At 41.4% G+C, this 19,936-nt stretch overlaps 1 protein-coding gene across 2 annotated transcripts in view; it reads left to right on the top strand.

Moving 5' to 3' along the window:
- Nucleotides 1-19,936, top strand: part of LOC306939907 (CD209 antigen-like protein A) — an 85,551-nt gene that overhangs the window by 12,393 nt on the left and 53,222 nt on the right. The window contains exons 2-5 of one of the 2 annotated variants that reach the window (XM_079524712.1): nucleotides 2,585-2,668; nucleotides 3,808-3,891; nucleotides 5,796-5,935; nucleotides 8,478-8,587. In XM_079524712.1, coding sequence (XP_079380838.1) covers nucleotides 2,585-2,668; nucleotides 3,808-3,891; nucleotides 5,796-5,935; nucleotides 8,478-8,587 — 418 coding nt within the window. The remainder of the gene's footprint in view (nucleotides 1-2,584; nucleotides 2,669-3,807; nucleotides 3,892-5,795; nucleotides 5,936-8,477; nucleotides 8,588-19,936) is intronic. The other variant, XM_079524713.1, reaches the window with a different exon arrangement.

Genomic DNA, 19,936 nt, shown 5'->3' on the forward strand with positions numbered 1-19,936 from the left:
ACACATGCCTTGATGATTTTGTGATATAGGTTATACACAGTAGGTTCACTATTAGCTGAAAGTGTAGTACAGTCACTGGAAGGGGGTATCATGCACCCCCCGGAATTATACTTCTAATCAGTGTTTTCTTATTGGAAAGAATGTGCTGAAAATGATGAGCTATGATAAAAAGTTGTCAAAATGTCCCACCTACCTCAAAACCCCCTTTTTGGTATATGGCTCTGGCGAAATTGTGTAAAGGCAAATATTAATTCACTAAAATTACATAAATAGACATGGTTGCTACTATTATATTCTTAAATATGACCCACATCATCCTCAGAAACACCAAAAAATATGGTGTCCGCTTGACTAATAACAACAAAGGTTATTTTCCAACACATTATGGTGAGTATCACTGCCTCACTTGTATATAGAAAACTTCTCATATCCCCAAGCTTCAATTTGAGCCCAAGATAACCTTTCTATCTTGTAAATTACTCTTTCTGTCGCCAAAATTATGAACTATACCTCAAATCGGTGAAAATTGTATTTCAGTCAGTATCAGCTATACATTTGGAATAAATGAATGAATGACTGAGTTTTAACTCACTCCACATCATGGAATATTTCTTACTTGAATAAGCTATGTTAAAAAGTTTGCAAAGTGTCCCATCTACCATTTTTATGCAAATGAGTGCCTCCATTATCAAATTAATCGATTTTCACTATATCTCAGCCAATATTGCACTTAAATGAACAAATAAGGTGTCTAGACCTATGTTTTGAGGGTCGAGGATCTCAGTGAAACTATTCCTAAAGTGACCACATGTGCCCGTGGCATGCTGGTGTACAAATCAGTGCCGATTAAATCAATTCCTCTATCTCGTCGGCTTCTTGTCCATGCTCTCCAGACAGTGTCAAGGAGATCAACCAGTGAGGTTGGTAGGACTGAACCGCAGGACACACTGGATTAAAAAACTCTTTAGTTTCAACCCCCCCTGCCCTTCATCATAGGGTTTTGGTTTTTCCAAAAAAGCTTCATCAGCTCGCTTGTATAAGACACGATGGTTCTCTTCAGAGCAGAGTAGCATGGAGGAAGACGAGCCAGGTCAACTTTAGATTTAGAAATTAGTTTGTCATCTGCCCCCACCACTGTTTCACTGAAGACTCACAATTCAAATATAATAAATAACGCTTAGCTAATGGTGCCAGAGTCCGTCCTCCATTGCAAGATGCGATGTGTATGTGTGTGTATGTGTGTGTGTGTGTGTGTGTGCGCGTGTGTGTGAGAGAGAGAGGTCCCGCCCCCACATGTGTGTGTGTGTGTGTGTGTGTGTGTGTGTGTGTGTGTGTGTGTGTGTGTGTTATAGTATGCCTGCATGATCAGGTCTCACTGCGGGGACCAGAGGCAACGCAGCCTCCCCGGGCCAAAACTGCCTCAAACCCGCGGAGCGGCTCGGACAACCAGGGCGATAATTCATCATAGCGATATTGATTATTATTTACAATGACTAAACACACAAGTTCACTTGAACAATGTTGTGGTAACTAAGGTATTGCAGAGGGTATACATTTCGTCCTGTGGCTGAGAGGGGAAGAAAGGAAGGGAAGAGAACAGCGGTACATTAGACAGGCGCTGCGGGGATGAGAGCTCCCAGAGCGGGCAGAGGCAACAGCAGACAGTCCGTAGTCACGCTGCAGGGCTGCGGGTCTCAGAGCGGGCAGACAGGGGTGTTGGTGACCGGGGGAACGTGGGACTCGAGCCCGAAATTTGCGATTGTGCTGCAGTTCCCCTAAAAAACCCCACGCCAACCTCAGTTGCATTCTAACTAAGATTTTCAATGACATTTATAGCCAATATGACGCTAAATGTACCATCAAAAACGCTAGCCTGACCTAGTAGCCACTTGTTGCTAGCGCCGTAGCGCGTCGCGAGCGCTTTCAAACTGTTTTCAGTCAGACCACTTGATGTACAGTACCAGCAATAGGAATTATAGGAATGTCAGCGGACCTTTAAGTAAAATAACTTAGTTACTTTCCACCACTGATTTTCAAATTACGTTCTAATTTGTTTTGTATATTTTTTAAATTATATGAAAAAAGTAATTGAAAAAACACGGCACCAGAAGCAGGGACGTGTCTTTCCAATGAGTCTAACATTCATTAAGGTGCATTCAGACCTGAAGATATACATTTGTTTCCAGTCGTTTCGTTTTGGTCGCGCAGGTAAAGCGTTGGTAAAATAAAATCACACATGTGTGAAGTGAAGGGCGCAGCCGTTCGCTTCATTGACTTTGTATGTAATCGCGCTGCTCGAACTATGCAGGTTTGAATGTAGCTTGAGAGGGACAGTTACCAGAAGCAGAGACGTGTTTTCACTTCAGTAACTCTAACATGGTTAAAATGGAGTTTGAAGTTACAATGAGTTTATATGGCAGTGTCTGATAAAATGTAGGCCTATATCAAAATGTCTAATCAGATTTTACTTCAACGTGGAATGTGTCTCAAATGTTTCATCATCTCACCACTGCCATTGGTGTAAAGTAACTAAGTACATTTACTACTGTACTGCGTCTTTTCTACTTTTGGTACTACATTGCAGCATTGACCCTGGAGATGACCCAACTGAAGGCTGACCTGACCCTGGAGATGACCCAACTGAAAAGTGAAGTAAAGAAGCTGACATGTAAGACAGCAGGAGAGAGAAGTTAGACACACGATTTTGAATAAATATTAAATTGTGTATTATTGATATTGTAATCATTACCAGGGATTTAGAGGTAGAAAATCTGAGTAAACCCATCACTACTGCTGATACACAAATCTTAACAAATCTTATTATATACTCTCCTCTAAGAGTAGTAGTAGTAGTAGTAGTAGTATACAGTATTATAAACATTGAAATACTTCACTGAAATACCAGAAAGGTATACTTGAGGATAGGCTAAACAGTGTTGGGAAAGTTCATTTATGAACTAGTTCAGTTCACAGTTCAGAAATTTAAAAAGGAACTAGTTCTGTTCATAGTTCCTAATTCAACATTTTGAACTAAAGTTCATGGTTCCAAAAAATGAACTATTTTAGTTATTTTTTCTTTATTTTTTTTATTATTGCCACAGCCCATAGCCATATAGAAGCCGCCCCGCGTCCGAAACGGTTGAGAAATGAGAGAGTTACCGTGTGCCGGTGGTTGCACCACTCAGTTCACACGGGTGTGATTTCTTTTTTACATTTTGGGAAGTAAAATAACTTAGTTACTTTCCACCACTGATTTTCAAATTACGTTCTAATTTGTTTTGTATATTTTTTAAATTATATGAAAAAAGTAATTGAAAAAACACGGCACCAGAAGCAGGGACGTGTCTTTCCAATGAGTCTAACATTCATTAAGGTGCATTCAGACCTGAAGATATACATTTGTTTCCAGTCGTTTCGTTTTGGTCGCGCAGGTAAAGCGTTGGTAAAATAAAATCACACATGTGTGAAGTGAAGGGCGCAGCCGTTCGCTTCATTGACTTTGTATGTAATCGCGCTGCTCGAACTATGCAGGTTTGAATGTAGCTTGAGAGGGACAGTTACCAGAAGCAGAGACGTGTTTTCACTTCAGTAACTCTAACATGGTTAAAATGGAGTTTGAAGTTACAATGAGTTTATATGGCAGTGTCTGATAAAATGTAGGCCTATATCAAAATGTCTAATCAGATTTTACTTCAACGTGGAATGTGTCTCAAATGTTTCATCATCTCACCACTGCCATTGGTGTAAAGTAACTAAGTACATTTACTACTGTACTGCGTCTTTTCTACTTTTGGTACTACATTGCAGCATTGACCCTGGAGATGACCCAACTGAAGGCTGACCTGACCCTGGAGATGACCCAACTGAAAAGTGAAGTAAAGAAGCTGACATGTAAGACAGCAGGAGAGAGAAGTTAGACACACGATTTTGAATAAATATTAAATTGTGTATTATTGATATTGTAATCATTACCAGGGATTTAGAGGTAGAAAATCTGAGTAAACCCATCACTACTGCTGATACACAAATCTTAACAAATCTTATTATATACTCTCCTCTAAGAGTAGTAGTAGTAGTAGTAGTAGTATACAGTATTATAAACATTGAAATACTTCACTGAAATACCAGAAAGGTATACTTGAGGATAGGCTAAACAGTGTTGGGAAAGTTCATTTATGAAATAGTTCAGTTCACAGTTCAGAAATTTAAAAAAGGAACTAGTTCTGTTCATAGTTCCTAATTCAACATTTTGAACTAAAGTTCATGGTTCCAAAAAATGAACTATTTTAGTTATTTTTTCTTTATTTTTTTTATTATTGCCACAGCCCATAGCCATATAGAAGCCGCCCCGCGTCCGAAACGGTTGAGAAATGACAGAGTTACCGTGTGCCGGTGGTTGCACCACTCAGTTCACACGGGTGTGATTTCTTTTTTACATTTTGGGAAAGAAATAGCTCTTTGCAATGTGAAATGCCACCGAATTTAAAAGTGTAGTGAAATGAAAAATACGTTTTTCACACTTTTAGACCATATCCGTGGTCATCATATGGGCATACCTAACAATGGATGCCAAAAAAACGAGAAAATTCTAATTTTTGTGTGTTTTTATATCAAACGTCCATAAAAATATATTTTTTATTACTTCCTGAAAACAAAAACGTGCTGCGTGATGACGTGTCGAGGCCCACATCGATAAAAGCCAATAAAAATGAAGCTCACCCGTTTAATTCCCCATATCTCCGCATCCGTCCAGCACAGGCTGCACAGCTGCTACTGATTACAAACATCTTCCGTTTTTATTCCCATTCAAGATAACATCCAGAGAGTGTATTACTCGGTTTCAACTTAATCATCACGCTAAAAAATGTATCTGAAAACATTATAGGGTAGAAATAAGCCACATAAGAGTAAACTGGTAAAGCTGGACGACTGTCTGATTTGTAAACAAACATCCACACGCTGTCCTGCGTAGCATAGCAGCAGCATAGCTACGGCCCCTAGCTACCGTCCCATCCCCTGAAGGGATGCGACGCTCTGATTGGTTCAGAAACTTCATAGCGGTGTTTCAACTTGAAACTTCACAATAAATGTCCACCATTTCCGTTTCACTACACCTTTAAGGATTGATCCTTTTCCTTGTCTTTATTATGGGCCAACTTGTGAAAGCTACATGCTTTTATTGTGAAGGGTCTCAGTTCTTACAGCCTGCAAGCTCACAGCCTCACAGCCACAGCCTACAAAATAGTTGTAGATCAACTATTTTCAGCATGGAACACGTGTACGACGAAGAATAAATCAGGCATCACTGTGCTTCTGTGGAGGGAGGGAGATATATTTTGTTGGCCGAACGAGGCGATTATGTATGGACAGTTGGACACGTACGACATACCTCATCGACGCAAAAATAACAAGCAATTGGAATCTATTTTCCGTGGCACATTATAAACACGTTTACTTTACCTCCTCAGTGTTTGGGTCGGGACATGTAGGACTGTATGTGTCTGCGTGCATATGCACGCTGCGCGCTCCAGTGAAATTGTGCGGCTTGAGAAAGATTAGTTAATTTGTGTTGGATAAGGGCTTATTGGTGGGTTTTCCGCTAGATATTAAGGAGTGGTTAGGGTGTGGTTTAGCTGGGGTTTCGCCTGGAAGGCTCACTCACTTTTGAACGAAGTTGAACGTGAGAAAGTGACGTTCACACACGCCAGAAATGAACGCGTTACAACTGTATGTGTTAGAATTGATTATCAGTACATTGAAAATCCATCAGTAAATGTCCTGTTTGATGTTTTTAGACCAGTGTCCCGTTGGATGGACGAAGTTTGGAGACAGCTGTTACTTCATGTCTACTGAAAAGAAAACATGGCAGCAAAGTAGAGAATACTGTCAGAACAAAGGAGCCGATCTGGTGGTCATCAACAGTAGAGAAGAACAGGTAAGTGTGTGTGTGTGTGTGTGTGTGTGTGTGTGTGTGTGTGTGTGTGTGTGTGTGTGTGTGTGTGTGTGTGTGTGTGTGTGTGTGTGTGTGTGTGTGTGTGTGTGTCTTGCAAACAAAAAGCATATATAGGGCAGGGTATGAACGAGCATGTGTTTTGCCTTAAAACAGGGGTTGGTGATTTCAAGCACGAGTCATGTAGACTGTACTCAGTCTTTCTTGATTTTAGAGACGCATTTGGGACCCTTTCACATGATGTCATGATCAGGTCACTTGAGGAAATAAAATTACCTCAAGTGTACATCGACGTAGTGAAAGATATTTACTGTGAGTCTTCCATCCAGGTTATCTGTGGAAAACAGCGAACTCCACCTATACCTCTAAAGATAGGGATTAAGACTGGCTGCCCTTGGAGCGCAGTTAATTTTATAATTGCCCTCAACCAGTGGTTAAAGTGGTTATGTCTGTGTGCCCCCTCCCACAGTGTGATTCCACCTAACCCAGTACAGGGCTACGCAGATGATGTCCAGTTGGCTTCCAGGGAAGAGAAAGTAATCAAAAACATGCTCGCCAGGACAGATTAATTTCTGGAATGGTCAGGCCTGGAAGTTAAAGACATGAAATGTGCTGTACTGTATGAGAGAAGGAGCGGAGGAAATAGGTGGTACCACTCTAACACGACACATGCCCTGACTTCAGAATAGCGACCAAACCCATACGTGTGTTCTCCCTTCATGAGACATACTACTCCTATCTAGGGCATAAGTTTAACATTGCAGGTGAATGGAAGGAACAAGTTAACATCATCTTGTCCGAGTTCACATCTAGGTTGGACCTTATTGACAGATGCTCTCTACCTTTAACCATGAAGCTAGAGGCCATTAGACCAATAGCACCGTCTAAAGTCCAACACTTCTTCTCCAATGTTCACCTCCAGCAGAAGGTGCTAAGCGAAATTAACAATAAAACAGTGAGCTTAGTACGCAAGTGGTTTGCCCTGAACACACACAGCACCCGTGATATTATTCACCATCCTCAGTGGGGGGGGCGGGCTGGGTGTACCGAATGTGTCATGGATTTATATCAGCATGCGCATATCACATCCATTGAGCATGCTGAATAATGATGATAGAGATGTTAGGGAGCTAGCTAGATCTTCCCTGTTCCTCGATTTGAGGAGACGCAAGGTCCCTTTAGCCAGGGAGCCACCGCCCCACTTCCTTGGGTTCAAAAGGAAACCTAGTGGGAAACTGGACACTCGCTCCCCAGGCTTCGGAGTCTCATCGGATTGGCCGGATTTGAACGACCTCTGCGTCCAAGCCGGTATGTCCCTGGAGTGGGTGCAGCCTGACTCTGAGGCTGTGGAGGTCTCTGAGGACATAATAACTGACCCTCTCACCTCTGTTAGAGCAACAGTGACCTACAGCGGACACACCCACCTGTTGACACCTAAGGGTGCCCGGCGGATCCTGTTGGATATGTTCCAACATCGGCAACAACAACACTGGACTGGACTCAAACTCCAGGGGAAACTGGCTTGCCTTCCCCATGCTGACCATTCTGTTTCCCATTCATTTATAAGGAACACAGCTCTCAATGAGGACATTATCACCTTTACAGTAAAAGCCAGACTACAGATCCTTCCCACCAGACTCAACCTTTCCCTCTGGTTTCCCTCCACCCATGCACCTCATTGCTTGCATCACACCACAGGGCTTGTTACAGAAACCATGTCACACATTCTGAATGGCTGTTATGCCTATAAAGGGCTTTACATAGCACGCCACGACAGAATAGTTGATCTCATAACAAAGGACATATCTAAACATTTTGCACTGTCTGTGAGAATGTACAAACATTCCTGTGTCAAAACTTCCATGTTTCAACTCTGTACTGAAAATACAGATTTTTTTGCACATCTATCTGCTAACACACCAGATGTTGTTGTGGTCAATGAAGAGAACAGATCAGTTTTCATTCTTGAAATGGCCTGCACCTTTGATTCTAGCTTAGAGGAAGCCTTTATGACCAAAGTCATTAAGTACCAGCCGCTCCTCCAGACCATCATTGAACTACGCTATAGGTGCAATCTACTTGTGTTTATTTTCGGCAGCCTAGGACACGTACACAGTTTGGTTGTAAGAGGCTTCCAACAACTTGGGATGCCAAAAAAAGCAGCCAAACGGCTCGCGAAATTCTGTGCAATCTCTTCCACTATCGGTAGCCGCCAAATATGGCGAAGAGGCTGTTACTTGTACCCCTGAAGGGTGTGTGGGTATTTGTCCGGGATTTGCTGATTGCACTCTGTACACCACCTTGTAAATATTTGTGTCCTTGTATTGTATCTCTTATGTGGACATAAATAAATGATTAAAATGTGTGTGTGTGTGTGTGTGTGTGTGTGTGTATGTGTGTATGTGTGTGTGTGTGTGTGTGTCCGTGCGTGCGCGTGCGTGCATGCTGTAACCTACTCCATCTAGTTGAGACACACATCTAGTATTGTACAGATTGTACTTCAGTAACCAGCTGCTTGTCTGTCCAGGACTTTGTTGACGGACTCGTTGGCGGAGGCAAGTGGGTGTGGTTTGGAATGACCGACAGAGAGACAGAAGGAGTGTGGAAGTGGGTGGATGGAACACCACTGACCACAACGTAAGACTTTACCTTCATTATTCTACTGAGGCCGATTCTATAAACACCTTCTAAATACTGACCTAAGTTTTCTGAGAAACTTAAAATAATTATATAGCAGCATCACATTTTTTTTTTTTTTGTAATACTGTACATACTGTACAGAACCCCAAGAGGGGTTCCCGCCCAGAATGGGTTAAAGAAAACATTTTAACTACATTTATTTTCAGCAAACTACATTTCACATTATTTCCTCTTCATATTTATTTCTAAATGGAATCAAAGGCTATAATACAACAGTTACTCTGTATCCGTTGTCTCTTTCATTGTCCAGTTAATTTGTACGTAAATATATAATGTAATATAATTTGAAGTCATGATTAAAAAAAACTTAAACATTCAGATGAAATCCTTGTTGTGAAGGTATTGTAATGTATTAATGTTTCTCCTTCTACAGGTACTGGCTGCCTGGTCAGCCTGATGGTCAGGACCGTGGAGGAGGAGAAGACTGTGCTGCGTTGTTTAATGGAGAATGGCACGACTATCCATGTGGGTCAACAGCCTATTGGATTTGTGAAATAGTTTTCTAGAGTTATGCATTAACTAGTAATAGTTGTGTATGTGCAGCACCTGATTAACCCTTTGTGGTCCTGGAGCTACCACCCGCCTGTGGGGGGGTGAGGGTGGGGGGTTTCAAATAGACAATGAGCTTGTAGATCTGCTATTTTGGGAAATGTTCCCCCCATAATAGTCATGCTGGGGTTCAAGAGGATAATTCATATTTCCATTATTCAGATAAAGGGGAGACTATGTAATGTAACATGTAATCAATGAATAACAGCCATCTGTTCCATTTTAACACCACAGACAGATAGATCAATAAAGTGTTTGTGATGAAACTGGGTTTGGTCCAAATCAGTTTGTTACAGTTAAAGGACCACTTCACCACTTTTCAACCTATCTTCATATAATAGGTCCTCACTAATAATTCTCAAAGATTCTCAAAGATGGCCAGAAATGTGTTTCCGTCAGTGTTGTTTTTGACAGCAAATTTTGATTTTAGTTTTAGTCATAGTCTCTTGAATAGTTTTCATGTAGTTTTAGTCACATTTTAGTCGCACATTTAGTAATGTGTTAGTCTAGTTTTAGTCGACTAAATATAAGATTTTAGTCGACTAGATCTACAGTTGATTTAGTCGAACAAAATGTATTTTGGCAGGCCTTGATGCCGTCGTAATGACGGCATAACTTGCTGAAAATAGCCGATCTACAAGCCCACAACCTCTGAGCTTGTAGATCGTCTATTTTCAGCATGCAACTAATTGTAAAATGACTTATACTGGATCTCTTGTCCACTAGTCCCTTCCTAACATTTTATTTCAGTCAGTATATTTAGTCTTAGTTTTAGTCATCATATAGTTTTTATTTAGTTTCCATTTAGTTTGTCAGTGGAAAAAGGTAGTCGATTTTTCGTCAAAACTGGTTTGCGTGGATGAACCCCCCCCCCCCCCCCCCTACACACACACACACACACACACACACACAGCTATGTTTATTTGTAAATGCCCTTGTACGTGTGGACAGAGCTTAAAGGACCACTTCACCACTTTTCAACCTATCTTCATATAATTGGTCCTCACTAATGATCATGATAAAATTGCACCATTTTTTCCTACTCAGTCTGTGTCTCATAGGAGGGCTGTGGGCAGTTCAAAAACCTGTCTGTCTCATAGGAGGGCTGTGGGCAGTTCAGAAACCAGTCTGTGTCTCATAGGAGGGCTGTGGGCAGTTCAGAAACCAGTCTGTCTCATAGGAAGGCTGTGGGCAGTTCAGAAACCAGTCTGTGTCTCATAGGAGGGCTGTGGGCAGTTCAGAACCCAGTCTGTGTCTCATAGGAGGGATGTGGGCAGTTCAGAAACCCGTCCACCAGTGAAATCATCGTTAGGCGGATTTATTTTTAACAAGATTTCTTTACAAAAATGTTTGGAGTTGTATTACCGTGAGAACGATGGCTTCCATTTTCGCATTGCAACTTTTCAGGACTAGAAAGCCTGCAGTATATATTAGCTTGGATTCCCCATCAATGATGTCACTGGTGGACGGGTTTCTGAACTGTCCACAGCCTAGACTGAGTAGAAAGACATCGTGCCATTTTATCATGATTGAGGACCAATTATATGAAGATAGGTTGAAAAGTGGTGAAGTGGTCCTTTAAAACAGTGAATGTTATGGATAAAACAGTACATGAACTCTAATTACTGTAAATTACTGTTACATTTCAACATGTAGAATTGATCACATCAATGTTGTGTTTGTGACACCAGGGAGTTGATATAAACTGCTGTACCTCATATGATAAAGAGTTCACTTTAGTAACTACATTAATGTACAGGATGTGCAGTTGAATAATAAACATCCCTGAGTTTGGACTTCTTTAAATGTAGGTCAACAGATAAGGAACAACGTCAGATATTTACATACTAGTCCATATCTGGACAATACCAGTTGCTGTTTAAATATAATTATATGTAAATGACTTCAAATGAGAAGTTCTGAAAAGGCAGCCGTACAGAATTACACAGTGATGATGACATCACCAGTGGAGGAAGTTACTATATTGTATACTGTAATGATGGTACAATATTGGCCTCTAAATGTAAATAGTAAATAATTCAAGTCTTAAATATATAAATGCTACAAGTCTCCTAGTATTTGTTTACAGGGTGTTTAGGTGAGTATACCAGGGTGGAATTATAACTCTAAATATAGTGTTGGAGGTGCATGGAGCAGATGTACTGCAGCTGACACATTTACACTCTCCTCCGTTTAGATTTATTTAGATTTATCGATGGAAACATTTGACATTGATGAGCTCCTCTCCAACAGCTGAACTATGTTCTAATAGACTAATAGGAAATTGGAAATACTCAACAAAAAAAAAACACCTCAACATTGTAATTAAGTACAAAAAAACATTGCATGGATGCACCTGGGACGTATCCTCTCGAACATCATACCCCTCACTTGGGTTACCCAGCCGGGGTGATCAAGTCCCGACTTACGTCCCACTAGGGCAAAACCAGGGCCACACAATCCGTTGGAACCACTCCGGAACTACTCTGCCAGGGCTGGGAGGGACGCTTCTGGTGCATGGAAGGACTAGGCTCTGTGGGTTGTCTCCTGTCCGGGCCCCTATACGCCTCACCAGGTCCACTCCTGCTCTCACCAGGCCCAGGACCTGTGCGTTGCACCAGAGTCCCAGCACCAGACACTTCATTCAGGAGTGGTGAGCTTAAGTAATACAAGTAAATGTATCTAGTTACTTTCCACCACTGTCCCAGAGCATTGTGAAACGGACATTCTGCATAATTCTGCTGAAACTAGCAGATCTACAAGCTCACAATGTGTCACTTTGCAATGCATTGTGATCTTGTAGATCTGCTATTTTCAAATGATTTGTATGCATTGTGAAATGGGACATTCCGCATAATTCTGCAATCTGCTGAAACTAGCAGATCTACAAGCTCACAATGAGCTTGTAGCATCACGAAGACATCTGCCATGCCCTGTACAGTTCACCAGCATTGCCTTTTTTCACATCTACAAGCTCACACTGAGCTTGTAGATCGGCTATTTTCAGCATGCAACCAAGTGCATAATCAGGCATTACGACACCACCAAGGCCTGCCAAAATGTATTTTGGATGTCAAATATCTTATGATAATTAGATTATTTAGTTGACTAAAAAAAAAACATTTGAGTTGACTAAAATATGACTAAAACAAGTTTTATTCAAAAGGCTATATGAGTAAATGGTGCATTTATATAGCGCCTTTATCCAAGGCGCTTTACATAGATTGTGCATTTCATTCACCCATTCACACACCGATGGCAGAGGAAACCATGCAAGGCACCAACCAGCACATCAGGAGCAATTAGGGGTTCAGTGTCTTGCTCAAGGACACTTCGACACTAACTCTGCAGGCCCTTTTTGAAACTAGCTCCTTGCCACTCGCCCTACACACTTCCACTTGGTTTGAGCATAGATATATAAAGCATAGAGACGGCACTGGGATTCCCCTCCCATCCAGTGCCGTCTCTATGATTTATATATGTATGCTCAAACCAAGTGGAAGTGTGTAGGGCGAGTGGCAAGGAGCTAGTTTCAAAAAGGGGGTAAGGGAGCCCGGGTTCGAACTGGTGACCTTGCGGTTACCATCCGGAAACTCTACCCCCGAGCCACCACCGCCGTAAAACCAAATAAATAAAAACAATCTGTGAAAATCAACACTGGTAGAACTACAGCATTGAAAGCATCAAATGCAGCAAAAACAGAAACAATTATAATACAACAGAAAACAATATCAAATCTCTCTCTCTCTCTCTGTCTCTGTCTCTCTCTCTCTCTCTCTCTCTCCCTCTCCCCCTCTCCCTCTCCCCCTCTCTCTCTCTCTCTCAGTCTCTCTCTCTCAGTCTCTCTCTCAGTCTCTCTCTCTCTCTCTCTCCCCTCTCTCCCTCTCTCTCCCCCCCCCCTCTCCCCCCCCCCCCCTCTCTCTCTCTCTCTGTCTCTCTCTCTCAGTCTCTCTCTCTGTCTGTCTCTCTCTCTCTCTCCCCCTCCCTCTCTCTCTCTCTCTCGCTCTCTCATCATCATGTTGGTAACCATGACAACACCATCCAGGTACTACTATGAAAACATGCCCAAAAGAAACAACTGTATCCTACATGAGAACTTATATCTGCAATAGTGAAACTGTCTAATCTACAAAGCTTGTAGATCCGCTATTTTCCCCCTCAATTTCTATTTTAATAGAAATATATTCCAATGAGACCAAGAGCAGAACAACCAGACATTCATGACAACTCAATATGGCCACAGCTAATATAATGTAAACAAATGTGCACCACAAATCACACAACGTTCTTCTAAATACACAACCAAGCATGTCTGTGATTAGCTCTGGTCCATAGCCTTCTACGATTCAGAATCGTAGAAGCAGTAGAAGGCTATGGACCAGAGCTAGTCTGTGATTTATGCTTTTTGTCTCCACCAGGCCGAAGGCATGGGGAGAGAGTATGTTTTGCACTCCGTCCGTCCGTCCGTCCGTCCGTCCGTCCGTCCGTCCGTCCGTCCGTCCGTGTGTGTGTGTGTGTGTGTGTGTGTGTCCGTCCGTCTGTGAACAGCTAATCTCCGGCACCGTTAACCTGTGCGGCCTCTCTCATAGTCATAGTTATCTCCTGCGGTCAGCACCTCCCCACTACTGGTGTGCGCTCCTACCTTCCTGTTTGTAGCATTCAAGTCTTAAAAATATAAATGCTACAAGTCTCCTAGTATTTGTTTACAGGGTGTTTAGGTGAGTTTTCCAGGGTTGAATTATAACTCTAAATATAGAGTGTTGGAGGTGCATGGAGCAGATGTACTGTAGCTGTCCAGCTGTTTGACACATTTACACTCTCACTCACTCGGGCGGCGGTGGCTCGGGGGTAGAGTGGCTGGATGGTAACCGCAAGGTTGCCAGTTCGAACCCGGGCTCCCCCAGAGTTAGTGTCGAAGTGTCCTTGAGCAAGACGCTGAACCCCTAATTGCTCCTGATGTGCTGGTTGGTGCCTTGCATGGTTCCCACCACCATATGAATGTGTGGGTGAATGTAATGCACAATCCATGTAAAGCGCCTTGGATAAAGGCGCTATATAAATGCACCATTTACCATTTACACTCTCCTCCATTTAGATTTATCGATGAAAAAAAAAAATGACATTGATGAGCTCCACTTCAACAGCTGAACTATTTTCAAATAGGACATTGGAAATACTCAACAAAAAACAATACACCTCAAAATTGTAATTAAGTACAGTAGGCTACTTAAGCAAATGTACATAGTTACTTTCCACCACTGTCCCAGAGCATCGTGAAGTGCATTATTCTGCTGAAACTAGCAGATCTACAAGCTCACATTGTGTCACTTTGCAATGCATTGTGATCTTGTAGATCTGCTATTTTCAAATGATTTGTATGCATTGTGAAATGGGACATTCCGCATAATTCTGCAATCTGCTGAAACTAGCAGATCTACAAGCTCACAATGAGCTTGTAGCATCACGAAGACATCTGCCATGCCCTTTTTCACTTTTGAGATCTACAAGCTCACACTGAGTTTGTAGATCGGCTATTTTCATCATGCAACCAAGTGCATAATCAGGAATTACGACACCACCACACCAAGGCCTGCCAAAATGTATTTTGGATGTCAAATATTTAGTTGACTAAAACTAAAACATTTTAGGTGACTAAAATATGACTAAAACAAGTTTTATTCAAAAGACTTTATGAAATAAATAAAAACAATCTGTGAAAATCAACACTGGTACAACTACAGTATTGAAAGCATCAAATGCAGCAAAAACAGAAACAATTATAATACAACAGAAAACAATATCAAATCTCTCTCTCTCTCTCAGTCTCTCTCCCCCTCTCTCTCTCCCCCTCTCCCCCAGTCTCTCTCTCTCTCCCCCTCTCTCTCCCCCCCTCTCCCCCAGTCTCTCTCTCTCTCTCCCCCTCTCTCTCTCTCCCCCTCTCCCCCAGTCTCTCTCTCTCTCCCCCTCTCTCTCTCCCCCCCTCTCCCCCAGTCTCTCTCTCTCCCCCTCTCTCTCTCTCCCCCTCTCTCTCTCTCTCTCTCTCTCCCCCTCTTCCCCAGTCTGTCTCTCTCTCTATCATGTTGGTAACCATGACAACACCATCCAGGTACTACTATGAAAACTTGCCCAAAATAAACAACTGTATCCTACATGAGAACTTATATGTGCAATAGTGAAACTGTCTAATCTACAAAGCTTGTGATTTATGCATTTTATTTATGGCCTACAAGCACCAGCAGCCAAACAGCATAATTAACTTCATTAAGTGCACAGCTGCGCAATAAGTAGCAACACACGTCATGTCGGCAACACATAGCATTTAAACTCAATTAAACAGTATTTATATTCTAGATGAGCCTTACCTTCTAAGATGAAGTGGCGCTTCCTCCCTGACTTTTGCTCCTGCATTGTTCTTCAGTTGGTTTTGTTTATTGTCCGTCTGCTCTTTGTAGAATCCACAAGTTCATCTCTCGTTGTGGTGTGGTGGCTACTAGCCTATAGGCTACTCTCATTTCGGTTTTGTTTCCATGTTTAATGAATAAATGTTCATGTGGTTTGCTGTGAGTTTTGTCCATTGTTCAGCAGCTGTAGCTTGTTGATATAAAACACATTGAATGTTTACGTTGTCAGTAGACCTATAGGCCTATTTGTTTTAAAGCGTGCAGTTGAAATAAGGTTTTGTAGTCTAGACTAGATAGTTGAGTCACCAAACTTTACACAACCCCTCCTTGTAACCCTTTACTGCCACCTGGTGGAAGAAACACTTAATTTGAACCGAAAACAGAGCCAATCTACAAGCTCACAACAACGTTATGTGAGCTTAGATCTACAAGCCCACAACGACGTTATGTGAGCTTAGATCTACAAGCTCACAACGACGTTGTTATGTGAGCTTAGATCTACAAGCTCACACATGGGTTTTTTATTATTGTTTGGACCCAATGTTTTATACATTTGTGTCAATAAAGTAACTAACTATAACTACCTGTCTAGATACTTCCTTAACGGACAACTTTAGTTTTTTTCAACTAAGTTTCATGTTTTAGGATGTTATTAGAGAAAGTAAAAGATGAGTGTTATTATTTTGTTTCATTTGCTGCTTTCTTTCGTTTTCGAGCATGGTGCTAAATATGTATTTTCTTTACAAGATATTATGGAGATTTTTTTTTTATTATTATTTACTATAGTCCTGATACACCCCAGGAAATTACATCTGGCCACAAATAAATCACAGGATCTACTGAATGTGAAGGTAACCTACTGGGGGGAAGCCAGGCTCAATGTCAGTTTGACACATTCAGTAGATCTCGTGATGTTTTGTGGCCAGATGAAATTTCCTGGGGTTTATTAGGACTATAGTAAATAATTAAAAAAGAAATCGCTATAAAATGTTGTAAAAAAATACATATTTAGCCCCATGCTCGAATGCCCCCGCCCCCTGTCAAAAACAGCTAAAATCCCTAAAACGAAAGAAAACAGCAAATGAAAAAATATTTTTTTTTGTTTCTCTAACAACCTAAAACATGAACCTTGGTTGAAAAAAACTAAAGTTGTCCTTTAATGTTAACAAAGTCCACACCCACAACACCAGAGGAAGTGCAACGAACCATGTACAACCCAGATTCGGCACAAACAAGGGACTCAATTCTTTTCGATCCTATTCCTATGCCACCAAAATGTGGAATGCCCTACCAACAGTCATTAAGACATGCAAATGTTGACTCCTTCAAAACCGCTCTCAAAGGGCACCTACGGACGGCTGCAATCCGAAACTCGCCCCCGTAAAATCTGAATGTATGTTTCTTTCTTTCTTTTCCATTTTTACCTCTATGATGAATTCCTGTTCTGTTCTTTGGCTATATAGTAGTGTCTATTTGTACGTCTCTAAATGTTTTGATGAATTGAACAAGGTGGACCCTCTTGTAAACAAGTGTAATGGGCGACTGTGGCTCAAGAGGTAGAGCAGGTCGTCCAATGATCCATGGGTCGGCGGTTCGAATCCCGGCTCCTCCTGGCTACATGTCGAACTGTCCTTGGGCAAGACACTGAACCCCAAATTGCTCCCGATGTGCTGGTTGGTACCTTGCATGGCTTCCGCCGCAATCAGAGACTGTATGAAAGACAAATGAATTGTTATCTATTATGATTTGTACTGTATTGTGATACACTCATGTGCGAAATACAATGAAATGAAATGAAAATGATCAGTAAAAGCCAAATTAAGGTTTAACCCATTTGGACCTAGCTGAGGACAATTCTACAAATGCCTTCTGTTGTTTCTATGTCAGTCGTTCTCAAACATTTTCATGTCAAGGACCCGCAAAAATATATGTAATTGGCCGCCGACCCCCATCTGAAAATATGTTGTTCCAGGGACTCCCCCAGAAACAAAGATTTGAGTTAAAAACGCTCACTCTGAAAGAATATATATTCAAAGATTTGTGCCACATTTTCGCGATTTTTCAAAAATAGCAGAACTACAAGCTCGTAGCGCGGCACTAAGCTTGTAGATCTGCTATTTTTCAATAGCTAAAGTATAACATAATCAGTGTTGGGCATCGTTACTTTAGAAAGTAACGTCGTTAGGTTACTGGATTACTGCCCATAAAAATAATCCCTTACCGTTACAAATTACCTTCTGAGAAAAGTAAAAGGTTAGATTATTTTCCGTTATTTTCCGTTACCCGACAATTAAAACCCATTTTTAATGCTTGCGCAAGTTGTTTACATTGTAGGCTATTAGGCTACTGCCTACCGTCATTGCGCCGCATTATTACGGCCCTAATTAACTCTATGGTTAAAAACGAGAATGATACACACCATGAACTGACCATAGACAATATCCCCTTTACAGCTCTCTCTTTATTAACGAATATAATTCGCCACAATCGCCAGCCTATACACGTAGGACTGGACAGAAAGGCTGTTGCGCTGCGCTCCAACCAGCCAGCAGCGCGCATAATGCCCTCTCCACGGCGCACACCGCGGCGCATGAACACCACCACCACCGTGGACCCACGTATGAACTACATAGTTTATAAGAAATGGCACGGCGGCCATCCAGTGACAGTAACAGAATGAGAATCCTGTAACCTGTTATTTTGGGGGGGCATTAGCCCTGAAACATGACTGTCATGCTCGTGAAGTACGAGCGTCATGTGAACCATGGCTAGGGGGGCATCAACAACAGCCTGTTGATGATGAATGTTACTATGAAACTTAAACAATTCATTAAACTAGTACTCACCTAATGACGCAGCCACGGAGGATCTACCATGTTTAACGTCATTCCAAAGTGTTTAGCCTTTTCTGCATACTTATATTCTAATTAAAGCACTCAATTAAAATAAAAGTTAAAGAGGGACATTTAGAATTGTTATATTTGTATGTTCATGTATTTTGATATAATAAATAAGACAAAGTAAAGACAAAAATCGTAATTGAGTTATTGAATAAAAATATTTATATTGATACCTCAATGATAAGATGATCCTTAATTGTCAAAACAATATCAGAAATGAATTATAAATGTCAGAATTATTTGAAATAGACTTATTGCACTTATTTTTACTCCTAACAATGGCCAATGTCTTTGGAATAGCTAAATGACCATGACCATGACCTTTCAAGGTCAATATCACCCACAATGATTCAAATAGTATCAGAAATGAATTCCACATACCTGAATTAGTCAGGATGGAGGTATTACATGTGCAAATACACCCAGAAACAAAAAAGTTGTATTTTCATCATAGCCGATGGCTTCCATATTTGATGTGGCCATTGCGCCATTCGTGGCACTATGGCGGACGAGCACCTCGTTGATTTTTCATGTCTAGGGACCCATTGACTCAGTTCAAGTGAGAAATTCCCCCAACACCAAATTGCGAGAAGGTCTACAGGCAGGTACAGGACTAATGTATGGATAAAATGTGTACGAGTAATGTACAGAAATGCGTTTTGCCTAAATCGGCCTCATGGTGGCGCTATAACAGGTCGTTGAGGAATATTTGGGGCAGAGGTTCGTCGTTGGCATCCAGGGAGTGTGTGTGCAAAGTTTGGCACGGATCGGGCCAACGGTGCCAGAGATTAGCTGATAACGGACGGACGGAAGGAAGGAAGGAAGGAAGGACGGACACACACACACACACGGACGGAGTGCAAAACATACTCTTTCCCCATGCCTTCGACCTGGTGGAGACAATTAACACTCCATCTTTTACTTTCTCTAATAACAACCTAAAACATGAACCTTGGTTGAAAAAAACTAAAGTTGTCATTTAAGTACATTTTGGTGCCATACCAATACATTTTAAATTGCGGACTTTTACTTGTTGTAACGGAGTAGGCCTGTGAAAGGCCTGTGAAAATACTTTTGAAATAGATTTTTATCTGTGGCCTACCAGCCTAGTATTGTCACTGTGTATAACTGATGACATTTTGAATTCTGCAATGTACCGTTATTACCACAACGTGGCAGCAAAGCCTACTTTTTGATTCAATATTGCAAATGGGGCTTTAAAATGCCTGTGGCAAAGTCAGTTTTAATTTGTTGGTTAATTGGTCAGTTATTTATTATAAATAAGTGCATTTTATTGTTGGTGATAATAAAATAAACTACACTGGATCATGCGCACGCACGCACACACACACAACATACACACACTTTCTTTCTGACAGAAAACATTACACCGCATTATACTACTTTAAGAATGTTTAACGTGTTTTATCTGTGAT

The sequence above is a fragment of the Electrona antarctica genome (genome assembly GCF_951216825.1).
Source record: "Electrona antarctica genome assembly, chromosome: 16".
NCBI classification, from domain to species: Eukaryota; Metazoa; Chordata; class Actinopteri; order Myctophiformes; family Myctophidae; genus Electrona; species Electrona antarctica.